At 40.8% G+C, this 18,306-nt stretch overlaps 2 protein-coding genes across 2 annotated transcripts in view; one reads left to right on the top strand and one right to left on the bottom strand.

The window, feature by feature from the left end:
* LOC309480153 (uncharacterized protein) overlaps nt 1-18,306 on the bottom strand; it is a gene marked incomplete at its 5' end in the record, with an annotated part of 175,726 nt that overhangs the window by 142,709 nt on the left and 14,711 nt on the right. The gene's annotated exons all lie outside the window — the stretch shown is intronic.
* On the top strand, nt 9,589-11,055 carry LOC309480309 (uncharacterized protein). The gene is made up of 4 exons (XM_082144722.1): nt 9,589-9,693; nt 10,083-10,394; nt 10,493-10,837; nt 10,880-11,055. Exons 1-4 carry the CDS (start codon nt 9,633-9,635, stop codon nt 11,023-11,025), a joined length of 864 nt encoding a protein of 287 aa, XP_082000848.1. The 5' UTR covers nt 9,589-9,632; the 3' UTR covers nt 11,026-11,055.

The following is an 18,306-nucleotide window of genomic DNA, read 5'->3' as shown; positions in this document are numbered from 1 at the left end:
AGCCGGCTCTTCAAGCGTTAGCGGAGTCTTCACTGGACTCAGGCAGAGAGAGGAATGGATACGTGTAACTCACAGCGTTAGCAGGTTCTTCACTGGACTCAGGCAGAGAATGGATACATGTAACTCACAGCGTTAGCAGGGTCTTCACTGGACTCAGGCAGAGAGAGGAATGGATACATGTAACTCACAGCGTTAGCAGGGTCTTCACTGGACTCAGGCAGAGAGAGGAATGAATACGTGTAACTCACAGCGTTAGCAGGTTCTTCACTGGACTCAGGCAGAGAATGGATACATGTAACTCACAGCGTTAGCAGGTTCTTCACTGGACTCAGGCAGAGAACGGATACATGTAACTCACAGCGTTAGCAGGTTCTTCACTGGACTCAGGCGGAGAATGGATACATGTAACTCACAGCGTTAGCAGGTTCTTCACTGGACTCAGGCAGAGAACGGATACATGTAACTCACAGCGTTAGCAGGTTCTTCACTGGACTCAGGCAGAGAGAGGAATGGATACGTGTAACTCACAGCGTTAGCAGGTTCTTCACTGGACTCAGGCAGAGAACGGATACATGTAACTCACAGCGTTAGCAGGTTCTTCACTGGACTCAGGCGGAGAATGGATACATGTAACTCACAGCGTTAGCAGGTTCTTCACTGGACTCAGGCAGAGAACGGATACATGTAACTCACAGCGTTAGCAGGTTCTTCACTGGACTCAGGCAGAGAGAGGAATGGATACGTGTAACTCACAGCGTTAGCAGGTTCTTCACTGGACTCAGGCAGAGAATGGATACATGTAACTCACAGCGTTAGCAGGGTCTTCACTGGACTCAGGCAGAGAGAGGAATGGATACATGTAACTCACAGCGTTAGCAGGTTCTTCACTGGACTCAGGCAGAGAATGGATACATGTAACTCACAGCGTTAGCAGGTTCTTCACTGGACTCAGGCAGAGAATGGATACATGTAACTCACAGCGTTAGCAGGTTCTTCACTGGACTCAGGCAGAGAATGGATACATGTAACTCACAGCGTTAGCAGGTTCTTCACTGGACTCAGGCAGAGAACGGATACATGTAACTCACAGCGTTAGCAGGTTCTTCACTGGACTCAGGCGGAGAATGGATACATGTAACTCACAGCGTTAGCAGGTTCTTCACTGGACTCAGGCAGAGAACGGATACATGTAACTCACAGCGTTAGCAGGTTCTTCACTGGACTCAGGCAGAGAGAGGAATGGATACATGTAACTCACAGCGTTAGCAGGGTCTTCACTGGACTCAGGCAGAGAATGGATACATGTAACTCACAGCGTTAGCAGGGTCTTCACTGGACTCAGGCAGAGAGAGGAATGGATACGTGTAACTCACAGCGTTAGCAGGTTCTTCACTGGACTCAGGCAGAGAATGGATACATGTAACTCACAGCGTTAGCAGGGTCTTCACTGGACTCAGGCAGAGAGAGGAATGGATACATGTAACTCACAGCGTTAGCAGGGTCTTCACTGGACTCAGGCAGAGAATGGATACATGTAACTCACAGCGTTAGCAGGTTCTTCACTGGACTCAGGCAGAGAACGGATACATGTAACTCACAGCGTTAGCAGGTTCTTCACTGGACTCAGGCAGAGAGAGGAATGGATAGCTGTGACTGCGAGTGAACAGCAGAAATAATTCCCACACTCACATTTCCACCACACACTGTAAGGTTTCACTCGTGCTCATTTCCACAATAAAACTGCAATTCAACAGACTCACAGTGCAACCAAGGCTTACACCCGCAATCCAGCCGAAGTTTTCTCTGGCTCTCTCATCTGTCTCTCTCGTCTGTCTCTCTCGTCCTCTGTCTCTCTCGTCCTCTCTCTCCCGCGGCCTGCGGCCACGGCCGCTCACGTGCTGCGCGCCTCTCTCTCACAACCCCCGCGGGGAAGAACCACACTCACTTTCTCTTCCTCTGACTTTTTATACTCTCATGAGCTAGTGTGGCCCCATTCAAACGCTCAGCGCAAATTACCCACACCTGCCGTCAATCCGCCACAAGGTTACCATAGCGACAGGCAATCACCCAGGCTTTGGGACGGTGTTTCGCTTCCCAAATCTCAGCGGGGACATTTCTCTAGCAGGGATAGTCCCGGGCTTATTTGTCACCCCGTGACATGATGACAGAATATTCATTTTAAAGTGGAGTATCCCTTTAACGTGATTGGTACTATAGACTGCCATCAAGGCCTCAATGAAGGGGATTATGTGAACAGAAAGGGGGTTCACAATGTAAATGTGCAGCCCAGTTACTATTGTGATTCTTAATATTCCAGATTATATCAAATAAAAAAAGGCATTTGACTAAAATCTTCCATATCACAAATGTGAAAGCAAAATGGCCAGGATCTGTGCATGACTGAAGAATTTTCAGAGATTCACATTTATGCACATTATTTGAAAGTGGTAAGGAAAGTTCCACAATTAAATATCAAGCTCACTGTATTACATACACTTATGCTGATCCTAACAGAACTGCATTATTTCATAGGTGATTATGACATGTTCCTGCCAGCAGACAGGTGTTTATGACCCCATTCCCTGACCCAAACCAGTTACAATGCAGCTCTAGCCAGGACAAGGGCACACAATGAAATGAACTTTGGCTAAAGGGAAGATTTCAGTGTCTGATAAGTCTGAGGGTTGCACACCTGACAGGGCCTGTGACACTGTTGCATATACAACATTGCCAACAAAAAAAAAGAAAAACACTTTTCATTAAATGTTTAATAAAAGACAAATATGCTTAGTTCCTTGAGTTTTATTTCAATTGTTCTTTGTAAAGAAAAGCCAGTGTTCAAGTGCCTGCAACAAGAGATATTAGACACATGCCTCATGCAACAAATAAAAAGGAAAAGTTGTCTATACACTGCCCACCTGTAGGCCTATGTCTCCTCTGTCTGTGCAGACTCTTCTGTAGACCTTTCTGTAGATGTGGAATCCTGACACTTATATTGCAGCCATAAAGCATACAAGTATAAATGAAGTAAAGTTATTTATGCACTTGCAGGGCTAGTTCCTCCATATGACAGTTATCTGAGAGGGTTTATTCACTGTCCAGTGCAATGGAAACAAATGGACATTACAAAGTTTTGTACTTTCTTTCCTTTGGAAAGTTAGGAAATGTCCACTTACTGCACATATTTCAGCCACCACTTTCTTGGGTACAGATACAAGTGTTGGTGTATTATGTAAAAGTGCACAAAAGAGGAAAACACAATGTCATTACAATGAACTACACTCGATGAAAAATGTGATCAATAACTCATGGCAAAATATTTTTACATTAACATAAGTTTATCAGTTTTCACTTTCACAAGTCAAAGCAATTCATCATTACTCAAGATTTAACAGTTGAAATGACTATACAGCCTTAATTTAATGCAGAAAAAATTATTTTACAGTGTAGGAGAGTAAGATCTTTTCAAATTTTTTTCTCAGCCTTTTTCTTGATTGCTTTTATAAACAGACAACCATTTATTTAACAGTGCCTTTTATACAAGAGACTATAATATATCTAAAAATGACCATTATGTAGAATATTTTTGTACTTCACTTTTATTTGTTCCCATGTTCTAGTGTCGTGACTCTGACATTACAATGAACAAAGTAATTATGCAATTATTAAAATACAAAAATATAGGCTAATAAGTGATAAAAACATCTAACATGGCCACTTCTAACGGATTTAAATTGTCTGCTACTTTTTGCCAGCCCTCTCTCCTGGCTTTTGCAGACTTTGAGGTGTTCCCTGGCGTTTTGATTAAACATTAAAATTCCGAATAAACTTGGACTATTAATTCTTGCTCTGCTGAGGAGAAAAACTGAGCGCGCTCTTTGGCCACGCTGAGCAGCCAATAGCAGCGTTGCTGATCAATGTTTCTACTATCGATACATATCCCCTTTTAAACCAGCGCATGAACGCGCAGTTATCTCACTAACTCAATCCAGCTATACTAATCATAACCGGCAAGTGTGTTCGAAGAACCTAATTAGCCAGATCATGATTAGCACGATGATATCATCTTGGATGTCTCAATTTATCTCGTATGTTTTAAGCAACGTACGAAGAACGAGCCCCTTTTTTTTTCAGGGCCCAGATGCCACTGAGTCCTGCTGACTTCAACATTCACAGTACATGTCTCTGTACATGAACACGGTAAAGTGAAAATCAAACACCTTGGAAATGAAAGGTATGTACAATGTTTTTAGGAATGGCACAAAGGTCTCTTTCTTTGGATCATGTTGTGTTGTAAATAAATCCAAACAATCTAAAAGCCATTCTTTTTTAAATCTCCTCATTCTTTGTGCAAGGTTGGTCAGAATGATGGGCCCTGATAAGCTCCTAATAGGGCCATTAGGGAGTGTCTTTGTCTTTCTCAGGTGTGAAAAGCCTTACATATTAATGAGATGATCCGCCCCTCCCGCATAAAGCTTTATCACACAAAACACGTCGTAAAATTTTTAAATCAATATATTGTCTTCTTTGAATGAGCGGTCAGGGTGATTTTCAGATAGTTTTAGAGCAAATATTCTAGGCTACGTCATACAATTTTCAAAAGTCTTGTGAAGAAATAATCAGTATGGGTTTCATGACCTTATTTCAGGGAGAATTTATTTTTGTATTTTCACAAACCACGCATAAATGTCATTATCTCAAAACTACAAACTTTTACATACATGCTGCTGATATATTATTGTAGCAGAGTTTGTGCTGAATACAGTGTAATTAGACTTTAGCCATGAAAATGTTACAAGTAACAGAAATAAGCACAAATGTCAGAGCATGTCAGAACACCTCCAGGCCCAGAAAACAGCTCAGACCTCAGAGGGTTAATATAGAGATAGAGACAGAAACATGGCATTCGATTTTGAAACGTGTTCACACGCAGTAGTGGAAAGAGTACTAACAAATTGTACTTAAGTAAAAGTATTGCTACTTAAGTAATAATTTACTTGAGTACAAGTAGAAGTACTGAAAAATAATTTGACTTAAGTAAGAGTAAATAAGTAGTTTGCTTAAAGTATTAAAGTTTTTAAAGTAACTACGTTACAAAGTACTTTAGTATTATTTTTCTATTTTTACCCAAAATGGGGAGATGATAGCGATTAGCGAAATAGCGAATACTGTTTCATTCATACTGGAAGCCCAGTACACACTGATTCATACCTCGCGCAGAAAGTCCGCAAGTGAGATTCATAGAAGAGATTCCCTTATGACGTTTCAGGAAATGCCAATATGGATATAATAACATGCAAATAGAGATGAAACTGAAGACAAACACATGATAGCGATAATATATCTGTGTTCATCAAGCTATCTCAGGTATTTTCATAAGAATGATGTATGTCTTTAAAGGGATAGTTCACCCAAAAAGAAAAATTAGCCCCAGATTTATTCACCCTCAAGTCATCCTAGGTGTATATGACATTCTTCTTTCAGACGAACACAATCAGAGTTATATTAAAAAATGTCCTCTTCCCAGCTTTATAATGGCAGTGAATGGCTGGAGAAAATTTGAAGCCCAAAAAAGTGCATCCATCCATGATAAATGTGCTCCACTTTTACTCCAGGGGGTTAATAAAGGCCTTCTGAAGTGAAGCCATGTGTTTGTGTAAGGAAAATACCCATATTTAAAACTGTATAAACTATAATCACTAGCTTCAGCCAGACGTCCATACGCATCGATTTACGGTGGAAGACTAACCCCTGACCCGACACACAATGTATATATAATATATTATAGAAGAGCAGCTTCAGCCCTATTGATACTCCTACAGTACATCCTACGTCATACATGTGTCACAGGTTACTCTTGTGGCGCAAGTCAATTTGGGTAGGATGCCTCTGGCGGAAGCTAGTTATTTTAGATTATAAAGTTATAAATATGGGTATTTTTCAAAAACCCATGGCTTCGCTTCCGAAGGCCTTTATTAACCCACGGGAGCCGTGTGGAGTTTTTTTTTTTTTTATCATGAATGGATGCACTTTTTGGGGTTTTACATTTTTTTCAGCCATTCACTCCCATTATAAAACTTAGAGGAGTTGTCCCGCTTGTTGTGGAAATGATCTGTTTAGTGGTGAGACTGCAGTGAAAAGCAAACCCACTTGTCTTTGAAGTACTTTATTCTTACAAGAAGGCCTTAGTACAGTTAATTCCCTTATTAGGTAATGCTTGGGACTTTCATTAATATAAGCTTGTGAAAGCACATATTCAGATTATCTACAGATCGTATCACCCTTGTCTTATGCAGCACACACACCAAAAGCTCTATATGGAAAGTTCCCCTGTTCCCTTTGATCTCTCTTCGGCTTCACACCTTTTCTATCTGTGAAGCAAGAGATGCTCCAAGTTCTCTTCAGAAACACATGTGGTTTTAACACCCTGAAACATGTCATGTAACTATAGCTACACACACACACTCTCTTCCTATGACCCTTTAGGTTGAGCTCGCCCTGCAAATTCAACACATCTTCATTTGAACATTTTATTTCATTTTCAACCATAAAACTGTATGCAATGTCTATTATTTTCTTATTTGATCTTTCAACTTGTCTGATAATCTTTATTAACTGCTGTGCACAATGAATCAGTTCGTCTTGATGTCTGGGACACAAAGTAATTGTAGTCTGACTACAAGTATATTAAAATGTAATGTAATGTAATTACAAGTCCTATATATTTGGAATCTGATTATTTAATCCAGATTACATGAACCAGTTCCTACCCCGGGTTTACATCCAACACTCAACACATTACATGGGGGTTTGTAGAGGAAAGTTGAGTGTCACTCAGAGTCAAGACCATTCAAGACCACAGAGCAAAATCCTCAGTGTTAAAGTACACAGTTCAGAGTCTATATGTGACCCTGCCTGTGAAAACCCAGCTAAAGTCATTTTTTTGTGCTTCAATGTTTTCTACATAAAATCATCCTACACAATGTAAAGAACATTCTGTGAAAATATAACCTTGATATCTTTAATATTGACTGAGTAAGGCCATCTCAAAGATTTGCTCACATTCGGGCTCAGAAAATCATATTTTTGAGAAATTCCAATTTAAAAATAGGTTATTTGTTAAAACTGCAACACATTTGATCCATAGTTATCCTGAAAATGTGCCATATAACACATTAAAGCTGAGATTACTTACTGGCCTACGGTGTAACATTGAGTAAATCTGGAGAAAAAATTAAATAAATAAATACAATTTCAAGGGATAGTTTACCCAAAAACTACAATTCTGTCATCATTTACTCAAAACCGGTTAAATCATAATTTGGGGCAATTCCACCGAGATTAATATCAAGCAAGCTGTTTAAGCAAGCAACTATTTTCCGTTCCTGCTCATACTTCGGTGTCGCCGTGTCAGATGTCAAAACAACGCATTGCCATCCAGCAAATAACACGTAGCAGGCCAAAAATATCCTTAAAATAAGTTTAATATTACTGGCAGAATACTGAGCTACAAAACAAATAAGCAATTCTTAAAATATTGGCTATGACAAGAAAAAATCACCACAGACATCTAAACGCTTTTTTTCATTGTGATGACCTGATTACCGCTCGCGGATTAATATTAAAGTCTGGTTTTACTCTTTCTAATAGAAAAGACATAGAAAAGAAGTTCCTGAACCGAATGATATAAGAATCAGCAGTGTTGTTGCGCGAAATAAACCCAGAGACGATTGAAATCAATGTTGAGGAAGCCCACGGCCGGGGGGGGGGTTTTCCGCAAAAGTATAACGTAGTGTCAATAAAATCCTTAATTTCAGTATTTATCATGTTATAAAGGAAAATGTAAGTATTGCATCTAAAAACCATTGGTATAATCTATCATTTACTTTACAGCAATAAACACACATGGCCAATTTTTGTCATTTTTATGGCTATGACTATTTAACTCATAATTCGATTCTGCGACTTTAGCCGGGGTTTAACAGGCGGGGTCACATATGAGCCCAATCTACAGAGAGGACCAAGTTACACTGGTATAGTGTCACTATATAGCAGGGGTCGGCAAGTAAATTTGGCCGCGGGCCAATATTTTTTTTAGCCAGTAGATGGCGGGCCAGCTACATGGAGTAGGCCTATGGATACAAATTAAATACTCTTATATAGGCCTATAATTGTGGAATATGATGTGTCCGTCACCGTCCGTGGATCATTCATTCAATCTTTTTTTTTTTTTTAAATAAAAAGATGAAAAACGACTTGTTTTTCCATAATTTATTTCCTGAACTGAAATGAAAAAAAAAAAACGAATAAGGACGGGTTTTATGATTTTCTGATTGTGCTCAGATCAAAAATAGAAAAAATGAATTACTGGATTAGACAAATTTAAATTTTTAATTTTTAATTTAACACCTTATGCATATATCAAGGAAATCATTTTAAACAGATCAAGTACTATTGTGGTAACAGATTACAGCCATTTTAATAAAGGTGTGAATAGCAATCATGCCTCATTCCGTACAGTCCGACTTTTGAACTTTATTCCTTTTTTATTATTATTATTTATTCGGGACACACACATACACACCTAAGGTTTAAGGAGGGACTGTTTTTTTTTTTTCGTCCCGCTCCCACAAGGTTCTATTCAGCAACCGCTTAAAATACACTCTGTGTTCACCCGCTTTATCCCCCGACCTGACGGGTCCACAAAATTTAGATCTCGTTTCCATAATCTCACATTCAAATGTCTCTAACGGAAAGAAGGAGATTAAGTAGCCTATAATAATTATAAATGCTATACAAAAATTGTGTTCGTGTCAATATAAATAGTAGGCTATTTTAACATTGTACTGTCAGCAGAGAAAAAAAATGCCACAGAAAAAAAAAAAAAAATATATATAAATAACATAAATTAAATAGGACAAAGCCTATCACTCAAATTTCTAAGCAACATAAACGAAAATCATATTGCCCTACTGACGAAATGAAGTAGGCTATTTTCTGCCGAACTATTTCAAACATCCTTGCAAAAAAAGAATGTTGTTGACCGACAATGGTTTCAGTACCAAACAGCTCCTCAGAGATAGGTGTACAGGTGGTCAGAATGAAGTGCGGATACGCTGTCAAAAGATGTCGGGAGTGCGAGTGGGCTATTGTCAGTCAGACCGCCCGCTCCGTCCAAAGTACACCAGAGTTCTGACCGCTACCGTCTTTTGACGCGCGAATGGACACAAAGTGGTCAAGCGTATAACTAGACGCGGCAGGCGCGAGTTTGACGCGCTATTCGCGTCCGGTGTGAACGCACAGTTATACTTTAAAATGTAATCCCGCGCCGCATGATTCCCTATGGGTGTTTCACACAGTATGCGGCGGTGAAATCGCCGCGCGACTACGGCTTTTCTCAAGTAGTGGAAGAGTTTTGTGCAGCATTTAGGACTACCAAAATAATCCGGCGGGCCAGAAAATATTGCAACTGGCCCGCGGGCCGCCAGTTGCCGTTCCCTGCTATATAGCAACGCATTTAAACACTCGGTTGGTCAGATGAGAGGAAGTGAATAACCACAGAGGGGCTGATGATGTTTAAAGGAGGAGCTGTAACTATATATAATGAAGAGGAAGACTGACAGAAACAGAAAATGGCTGATAAGTGTGATCTGTGTCTGCTGGGACTGATCATTCTCTCTTCACTTCTCACAGGTAAAGAAATCTGTATTTTCTCTAAAGACATTTAGTGGAATTAGTCTGGAAAGAGTTCATTTGAACATGCTCAGTTTATTCTTGCACACATTCACGTTGTGATCTCAGAGTTGTGTATTGATACACACAGATCATACTGTATTATTCCTGATACTGGACATAGTGTCACTCAAACATCTGATGATGAAGAATTATCTTCATATTAAGAGTGTGTCAGTGATTTGAACAGCTCTCTGATAAAGACTAATAGTTTATTCTGGAGAGTGTGTTGTTTGCTTTAAGTCAGGAAAAATACTATGATTTAAAACTTCTGCTTTTTATGCTGGTGTGTTTTATGTTTCATTTATTAATATATATCATAATGATCACTGAGATATACTGTGTTTCAGGAACCAGTGGAGATGATGATGTGTACATCAGTTCTGGTGAAAATGTCTCGCTGTCCTGTAATAAAGCTCTTTCTGACTGCAAATCAACTACATGGATCTACTCTAACAGATTCAGTGATTCAGATGTTGAACTGATTACTGGAGGGATAAAGAATAAAGACTCAGAGAGACATGAGAGACTGAGTCTGGAGTCTGACTGCTCTCTGAACATCAAGAACGTCACAGGAGAAGATTATGGATTATACAGATGCAAACAATATGTGAATGGAGAACAAGGACCTGATGCACGTGTTCATCTGTATGTTCTTCATGGTAAGTTTATGATTATGTGGTCAATTTAAAAAGGGCAGATTCTCCCTTTAAACTCAGATGATGATTGAAGAGTCTGTGAATTTGTGTCTTGTGTTCAGTTTCAGTGTCTTCATCTTCATCTTCATCTTCATCATCATCCTCACAGACTGAGATCAGTCCAGGCCGCTCTGTGACTCTCTCCTGTCAGTTGTATTCATATGCTGGACTCTCCTGTGATAATTGGGTCCGTTCTAGGGGAGTTGATCTGTTGTGGGTGAATCAGGCTGGTGTTGATCTGAAGACAGACTCCAGATATCAGATATTATTCTCATCATATCAAGATCGCTGTATCCTCACTCTGACTACAACACTCCTGAATGAAGATGTCAACAGAGAGTGGAGATGTCAGCTTACTCACAGAGATCAACTCTTGACCTCAGTCAGATACACTGTCAAGTATTCAGGTGAGAAACAACACTGTAAAATATGATGTTAATGTCGTACAGATGATGTGTCTGAACATTCATCTTCTGCAGATCCAGTCGCTTCACCAACACTGATTCCAGTCAGAAGCTCAAACTCTGAGAAGACATCAAGCCGAACTACAGCAGCAGCTCCTACTGAGGAATATCTATGTATTGACGGCATCTAAAACATACAACGTTTCATGTATGAAAACATTCAAATGCACAAATATTGGTGAATCAATATTTAAATATTTAAAAAAAAAACTGGTACTGCGTTAGATTAAACTGGAAAGGCTCATCGTACTTGCGTATTGTTGTCCTATTGTTAGTTTAACTGCTTCTGTTGTTCTCATTTGTAAGTTGCGTTGGATAAAAGCGTCTGTAATGTATGTAGATGTAATGTAATAAATGAATCCTTTGAGGTTTCAATCCTGAATTGATTGAATTATCCGGCTGATTTTATTGTGGCGGGATCAAACGGCTGAAGCGAGAGACTGATGATGTGTGACAGTGATCATGTGATCATGAACCATGTGTCAATGTTTCTGCAAACGTATAAATCAGGGGTCACCAAACTAAGGCCCGCGGGCCGACTCAGGCCCGCCACCCCCCTTTGACTTGCCCCCCAGCCCCTCTGCCCCCTACTACTTGAACCGGCCCGGTATGGGCGTCACGGTTTGGTGCATACATTTACACGGAGAATACACGGTATAAAAATAAATAAAACTCGCGTGCAATTTAATTAATGTAATGCGGAACTACTGTTAGATACGCGGATTCTTTAGGGACACCTAATCTGTAGCTCCGCCTTAGCTCTGAAGCAGGCTGCGATGTAAAGATTGCTATGCTGGAATATGTTGAGAGAGAGGTGTGGGTGCGATCGAAAACTCGTAAAGTGTTTACTTATATTGTGTGTGTGTGTGTGTGTGTGTGTGTGTGTGTGTGTGTGTGAGGCGCGGCCGCGATCGGTGTGTGTGTGTGTGTGTGTGTGTGTGTGTGTGTGAGGCGCGGCCGCGATCGGTGTGTGTGTGTGTGTGTGTGTGTGTGTGTGTGTGTGTGTGTGTGTGTGTGAGGCGCGGCCGCGATCGGTGTGTGTGTGTGTGTGTGTGTGTGTGTGTGTGTGTGTGTGTGAGGCGCGGCCGCGGTCGGTGTGTGTGTGTGTGTGTGTGTGTGTGTGTGTGTATGAGGCGCGGCCGCGATCGGTGTGTGTGTGTGTGTGTGTGTGAGGCGCGGCCGCGATCGGTGTGTGTGTGTGTGTGTGTGTGTGTGTGTGTGTGTGTGTGTGAGGCGCGGCCGCGATCGGTGTGTGTGTGTGTGTGTGTATGAGGCGCGGCCGCGATCGAACAGTGGAAACATAAAAACATGAAACGTAGCAGATTAATTTTCAATTCATTCAGGTACAATTACCAAAAATATTTATTTTTAAAAAATTAACTATTTATATAAAAATATTGTCAGTGCACTACAAATAAACTGGTTCTATGCCTTTACTTTATTAATAAAACTTTTTTTTTTTTTTAAATACAAGGTTTAATACATTTATTTTTCTTTTGGTGGTCCAGCCTGAGACATGCACAAACCTTCTGCATTTTTGTTTTGCTTTTCCCTCCATTGTACCGAACTCATACCGAACCGTGATGTCTTAACCAAGGTATGAACCGAACCGTGACTTCTGTACCGTTCCACGCCTAAAAGAGAGTGCAGAGTTTTCAAAGAATAGTGGACCAACGATTATTTGTGAAGAATAACTTTAATTAAAACAAAGTGTGAAGACTCGATTACAACTTTTGCAAACCACTAGTAAAGATAAACAAATATGTGCCAGGAATCAAGTGTTGATATAGTAGTGGGGATATATTAGTGGGGATATAGAAGTGGGGATGGCTGTGCCAGGCTAGTAATCTCTACTACACAATGAGGCCTGCTGGTGGTCATTTTGGTCTGGGTCATACAATTCTATGTTATATAGCTGACCTGGACCCGGCCCCCCATCACAGTCAGGAATGATAATGTGGCCCCCAGAGAAAAAAGTTTGGTGACCCCTGGTATAATGCAAGTGTGCTAGAGTCTCACTTAACATGAATATCTATGAATGAATAAAGCATCAATTAGATTTATTTTTGGTCAATGGCGATAGTCATTCTCCTCCTGACAGCTTGAGAGTGAAGTAAGAAGATAATAGATGACAGACTCATGCACATATTCATCATTTCTGTGATGTGAAGCTCCAGTATTATGTGATGATGATGATGTGTATATGTGGCATTATGTAATATTAAATAGTGACACCATAAAGTTTAGAATTTTTTTGTGTGCAAATAACAGCCAAGATTTATTTTCATTTATATGGATTTGCCTACAGTGTTGAAAGTCATTCTCTTTTACCAAGCTGATGCTAATAAATACTTTACAATACTTTTAAAATCTGTTTTATAATTCAGGAGTCATGGATAGTGGAAACCTTTTCAGTTACAAACCAATTTTATCACTAATAATTTCAAGATTTTACTTCTAGAGTTTAATGGCATGCTGGAAACTGCTAAAATAAAGAAGTGAAACTACCAGTAATGCTAAGAATAGCCTGTAAGGGTGGATTTCCTGCTGGGGTTCAGTCTGCAAAACTGCCGAATGACTAAAGAAACGTTGTCAGCAAGATGGTAGAAAGCTGCACATTTCTTGTCTATTCCACCCACTGCCACTTATACCAACGACGCAAATAAGCGCAGTTACAATAGCTTAATATGTGGGAGAGCGTTGCTGTAGAGAGTTATAATATTGTATTGCAATATGAAGCACTTCAAAGTCAATACCAAATCAAAACTAGTTAGCACATTATTTGTAATTGAAAAGGTTTAATGACAAAAGAGAGAGAGAGAGTATGAGGAAAGAGGTGGTAAAGAGAGAGAGAGAGAGAGAGAGAGAGAGTAGAGAGAGTATGAGGAAAGAGGTGGTAAAGAGAGGTAGAGAGTAAAAGAAAAGAGGAGGTAAAGAGAGAGAGAGAGAGAGAGAGAGAGAGAGAGAGAGTGTGTAGAGAGAGTATGAGGAAAGAGGTGGTAAAGAGAGGTAGAGAGTAAAAGAAAAGAGGAGGTAAAGAGAGAGAGAGAGAGAGAGAGAGAGAGAGAGAGAGTGTGTAGAGAGAGTATGAGGAAAGAGGTGGTAAAGAGAGAGAGAGAGAGAGAGAGAGAGAGTAGAGAGAGTATGAGGAAAGAGGTGGTAAAGAGAGGTAGAGAGAGAGAGAGAGAGAGAGAGAGAGAGAGTAGAGAGAGTATGAGGAAAGAGGTGGTAAAGAGAGGTAGAGAGTAAAAGAAAAGAGGAGGTAAAGAGAGAGAGAGAGAGAGTGTGTAGAGAGAGTATGAGGAAAGAGGTGGTAAAGAGAGAGAGAGAGAGAGAGAGAGAGAGAGAGAGAGAGAGAGAGAGAGAGAGAGAGAGAGAGAGAGTAGAGAGAGTATGAGGAAAGAGGTGGTAAAGAGAGGTAGAGAGTAAAAGAAAAGAGGAGGTAAAGAGAGAGAGAGAGAGAGTGTGTAGAGAGAGTATGAGGAAAGAGGTGGTAAAGAGAGAGAGAGAGAGAGAGAGATTACATTTAATATGGAATTGTTGATGTTTTGAGTTCCTACCATACCTTTTCTCAAGATAGCAAACAAACCATACACATTATTTAACACATTTACGATGAAATCACTTAGTTTTTCTACGTGGAATATTCAAGGTCTAAACTCCTCAGTCTTTGGCCTAAAAAGTAGAAATTCTGATTTTATGAAAGAACTACAAGACATAGATGTCATCGTCTTACAGGAAACCTGGTGTAGAGGAGATGCGTTCACTGGCTGTCCCTCAGGATACAGAGAGATAATATTGCCATCAGTCAAACTCACATCAGTCACACAAGGGAGAGACTCGGGAGGGATGATAATATGGATTAAATCTGAATTGTCCATAGAATTAATTAAAAGAGAGCAATATCACTTGTGGCTAAAAATACAAAAAGGAATGATATCAGCATCTAAGCCTGTTTTCCTTTGTGCAATTTACATTCCACCCCTCGAGTCTCCGTATTTCCAAGAGGAAACTTTCCAAAATATAGAAAGAGAAATCAGCCATTTCCAGGCCCAGGGAAATGTGCTGCTTATGGGTGACTTAAACGCCAGAACAGGAGCAGAATTAGATTTCATTGAATCGCACGGTAGCAGATTCATCACAGGCAATAAAGACTTGTACCCTTCTTACCCCAGCAGACAAAACTGTGATGAAACCGTGAACGCTCACGGACGGCAGCTGCTGCAGCTCTGCCGAGGACTGGCTCTGTACATCGTCAACGGAAGACTGCGAGGAGACTCGCTCGGCCGATACACCTACAGCTCAGCTCTTGGTAATAGCACTGTAGACTATACCATCACAGATCTTGACCTTTCATCTTTGAGAGCATTCACAGTCAAACCCCTGAAACCTTTCTCAGACCACAGCCAAATCATCCTCTATATAAAGCAATCTGAAACATCACCCAAACCAGTTAGGACCCCATATCAAATGAACAAAATAATGTCTTTCAAATGGACTGAAAACAGTGCCAGTAATTACAGCACTGCTGTCGAATCCTCAGAAATACAATCCCTCATACATTCATTCCAAATTCAGGAATATCCTAAAAACCAATTCGGCATCAATCAGGAAGTACAAGACCTAAACAACATATTCTACAAAACAGCACAAAAAAGTAATTTGGCAATTGTTAAACCAAAGAAAAAATATTTAGATACTGACAAATGGTTTGATTTGGACTGTAAGGCTCTGAGAAAAAACCTCAGAAATTTATCAAATCAAAAACACAGACAACCAGATAATCCGGACCTCCGCCTTCTTTACTGTGAGGCACTAAAACAATATAAAGCCACACTCCGGCGGAAAAAAGCACAGTTTTTGCAAAACCAGTTTGAAGAAATTGAAAAATCTATAAACTCACACAAATTTTGGGATAAATGGAAAATGTTATACAAACCAAATCAAGAAGTTCTGGCAATCCAAGACGGGGAGAAGTGGAAGAACCACTTCCAAGAATTATACAGCCCAACTGAAATTCAAAATTATAATCAAAATGAAATAATTAATAAACTAGACAATTTGGAAAGATCAATTAAAGCAAATCAAAACCCTTTAGATTTCACCATAACAATGAAAGAATTGGAAGAAAAATTAGGAGTCCTTGAGTCCAAGAAAGCCTGTGGTGTAGACAGCATCCTGAACGAGATGCTGAAACACACAGACCAAAGCTTCAGACTGGCCTTGCTAAAACTGTTCAATGATGTTCTGTGTGTAGGATTCTTCACTGAGATCTGGAACAAGGGCCTCATCAGCCCCATCCACAAGAGCGGAGACAAATTAGACCCCAACAACTACTGAAGCATCTGTGTGAACAGTACCCTGGGGAAGGTTCTCTGCAGCATCTTAAACTCCAGACTTTTACACTTCCTTATGAAGCACAATGCCTTGAGTAAATGCCAAATTGGCTTTCTTCCAAAATGTCGCACATCCGATCACATTTTTACATTACAAACACTAATTGACAAATATGTACATCAAAACAAAGAACACATTTTTGCTTGTTTCATTGATTTCAAGAAAGCATTTGATTCAATCTGGCACGAAGGATTATATCTAAAGCTTATCGACAGTGGAGTAGGGGGGAAATTCTATGATTTGATCAAATCGATGTACACAGCCAGCCAATGCGCTGTTAAAATTGGAAACCAAAGAACCGAATTTTTCCCCCAGGGGCGCGGAGTGAGACAGGGATGCAGTTTAAGCCCCACCCTCTTCAACATCTACATCAACCAACTAGCCAATACGTTAGAACATGCTCCCTTTCAAGGTCTCACTCTCCACGACACAGAGATCAAGTGTCTTCTCTACGCAGACGACCTGGTTCTCCTGTCGCCCACTAAAGAGGGGCTTCAGGACAGCCTGGATCTGCTGGAGGATTACTGTCAGTCCTGGGCCCTGACCGTCAACCTCCAGAAGACTAGAGTCATGATGTTCCAGAAACGCTCCAGATCTCAGGGACCAACACACACATTCACACTCTCACACAGAACCATTGAGAGCACAAAAGCATACACTTACCTCGGCCTGAAAATAACTCCAACTGGAAACTTTACTTTGGCTGTGAATGAACTCAAAGAGAAAGCTCAAAGGGCTTTCTATGCCATAAAACGATCAATCAAAATTGACATCCCAATCCAAATTTGGCTCAAACTTTTCAAATCAATAATTGAACCAATTGTTTTATATGGCAGTGAAGTGTGGGGTCCTTCTATAAAATTTGATTTTTTAAATTGGGAAAAACATCCGATTGAAACTCTACATTTAGATTTCTGTAAAAGAATACTCAAAGTCCAAAGAAAAACACCAAACAACGGATGCAGGGCAGAATTAGGCCAATACCCTCTCCTCCTCAAACATCCAAAAAAGAGCCATCAAATTCTGGAAACACCTAAAAACAAGCGACCCCAACACATACCATTACAGAGCCCTCAAACACCAAGAGCTGAGCGTAACGAGGAGTCCCCTGTGCCACACACACACACACACACACACACACACACACACCAGAGCTGAGCGTAACGAGGAGTCCCCTGTGTCAGCTGGTGCTGAGACTGACTGAGCTCTCTCCTGCAGAGATCAGCACGCCTCAGCACACACACACACTCACACACATTCGGCCTGCACAAATTATCAACACAGAACAAGACAAGTACATCACCCATTGGACGAACACTACTCAAAACCAACACAAACTGGAATGTTATTCGGCACTAAATCGAGAGTACACTGTTGCGAACTACCTGAGCACAGTGAGTGATGTGAAGCTCAGGAAAACACTGACGATGTACAGACTCAGCGAGCACAGCCTGGCCATCGAGTGTGTGTGTGTGTGTGTGTGTGTGTGTGAGAGAGAGAGAGAGCACAGCCTGGCCATCGAGACGGGCCGGCGCAGACAGACCTGGCTCTCCCGGGAGGACAGGCTCTGCTCGCACTGCATTCTGGGAGTGACGGAGACCGAGCTGCACTTCCTCACAGAATGCCCAAAATATGAACACATAAGAGACCAATATTACCCCAAAATTAATAAAATATTTCCCCAATTTAACACCTGTAACCCAACCCAAAAACTCAGATTCATCCTTGGCGAAGAAGCCAAATGCTCCAATATAGCAGCAAGATTAGTAGCATCTCTCCACATCCTGAGGGACGACCAGAGCAGCAAACACCCAATAAACACACACTCACTCACAGCCTAACACACCCAATCACACACACACACACACACACACACACACACACACACACACACACACACACACACACACACACACACACACACACACACACACACACACACACACACACACACACACACACACACACACACACACACACACACACACACAGCCTAACCCATCCCATCACACCTA

This window comes from Leuciscus leuciscus, assembly GCF_965113295.1.
Source record: "Leuciscus leuciscus genome assembly, chromosome: 1".
NCBI lineage: Eukaryota > Metazoa > Chordata > Actinopteri > Cypriniformes > Leuciscidae > Leuciscus > Leuciscus leuciscus.
The sequence above is the reverse complement of the archived record's forward strand: the minus strand, read 5'-3'. Positions and strand labels throughout refer to the sequence as shown.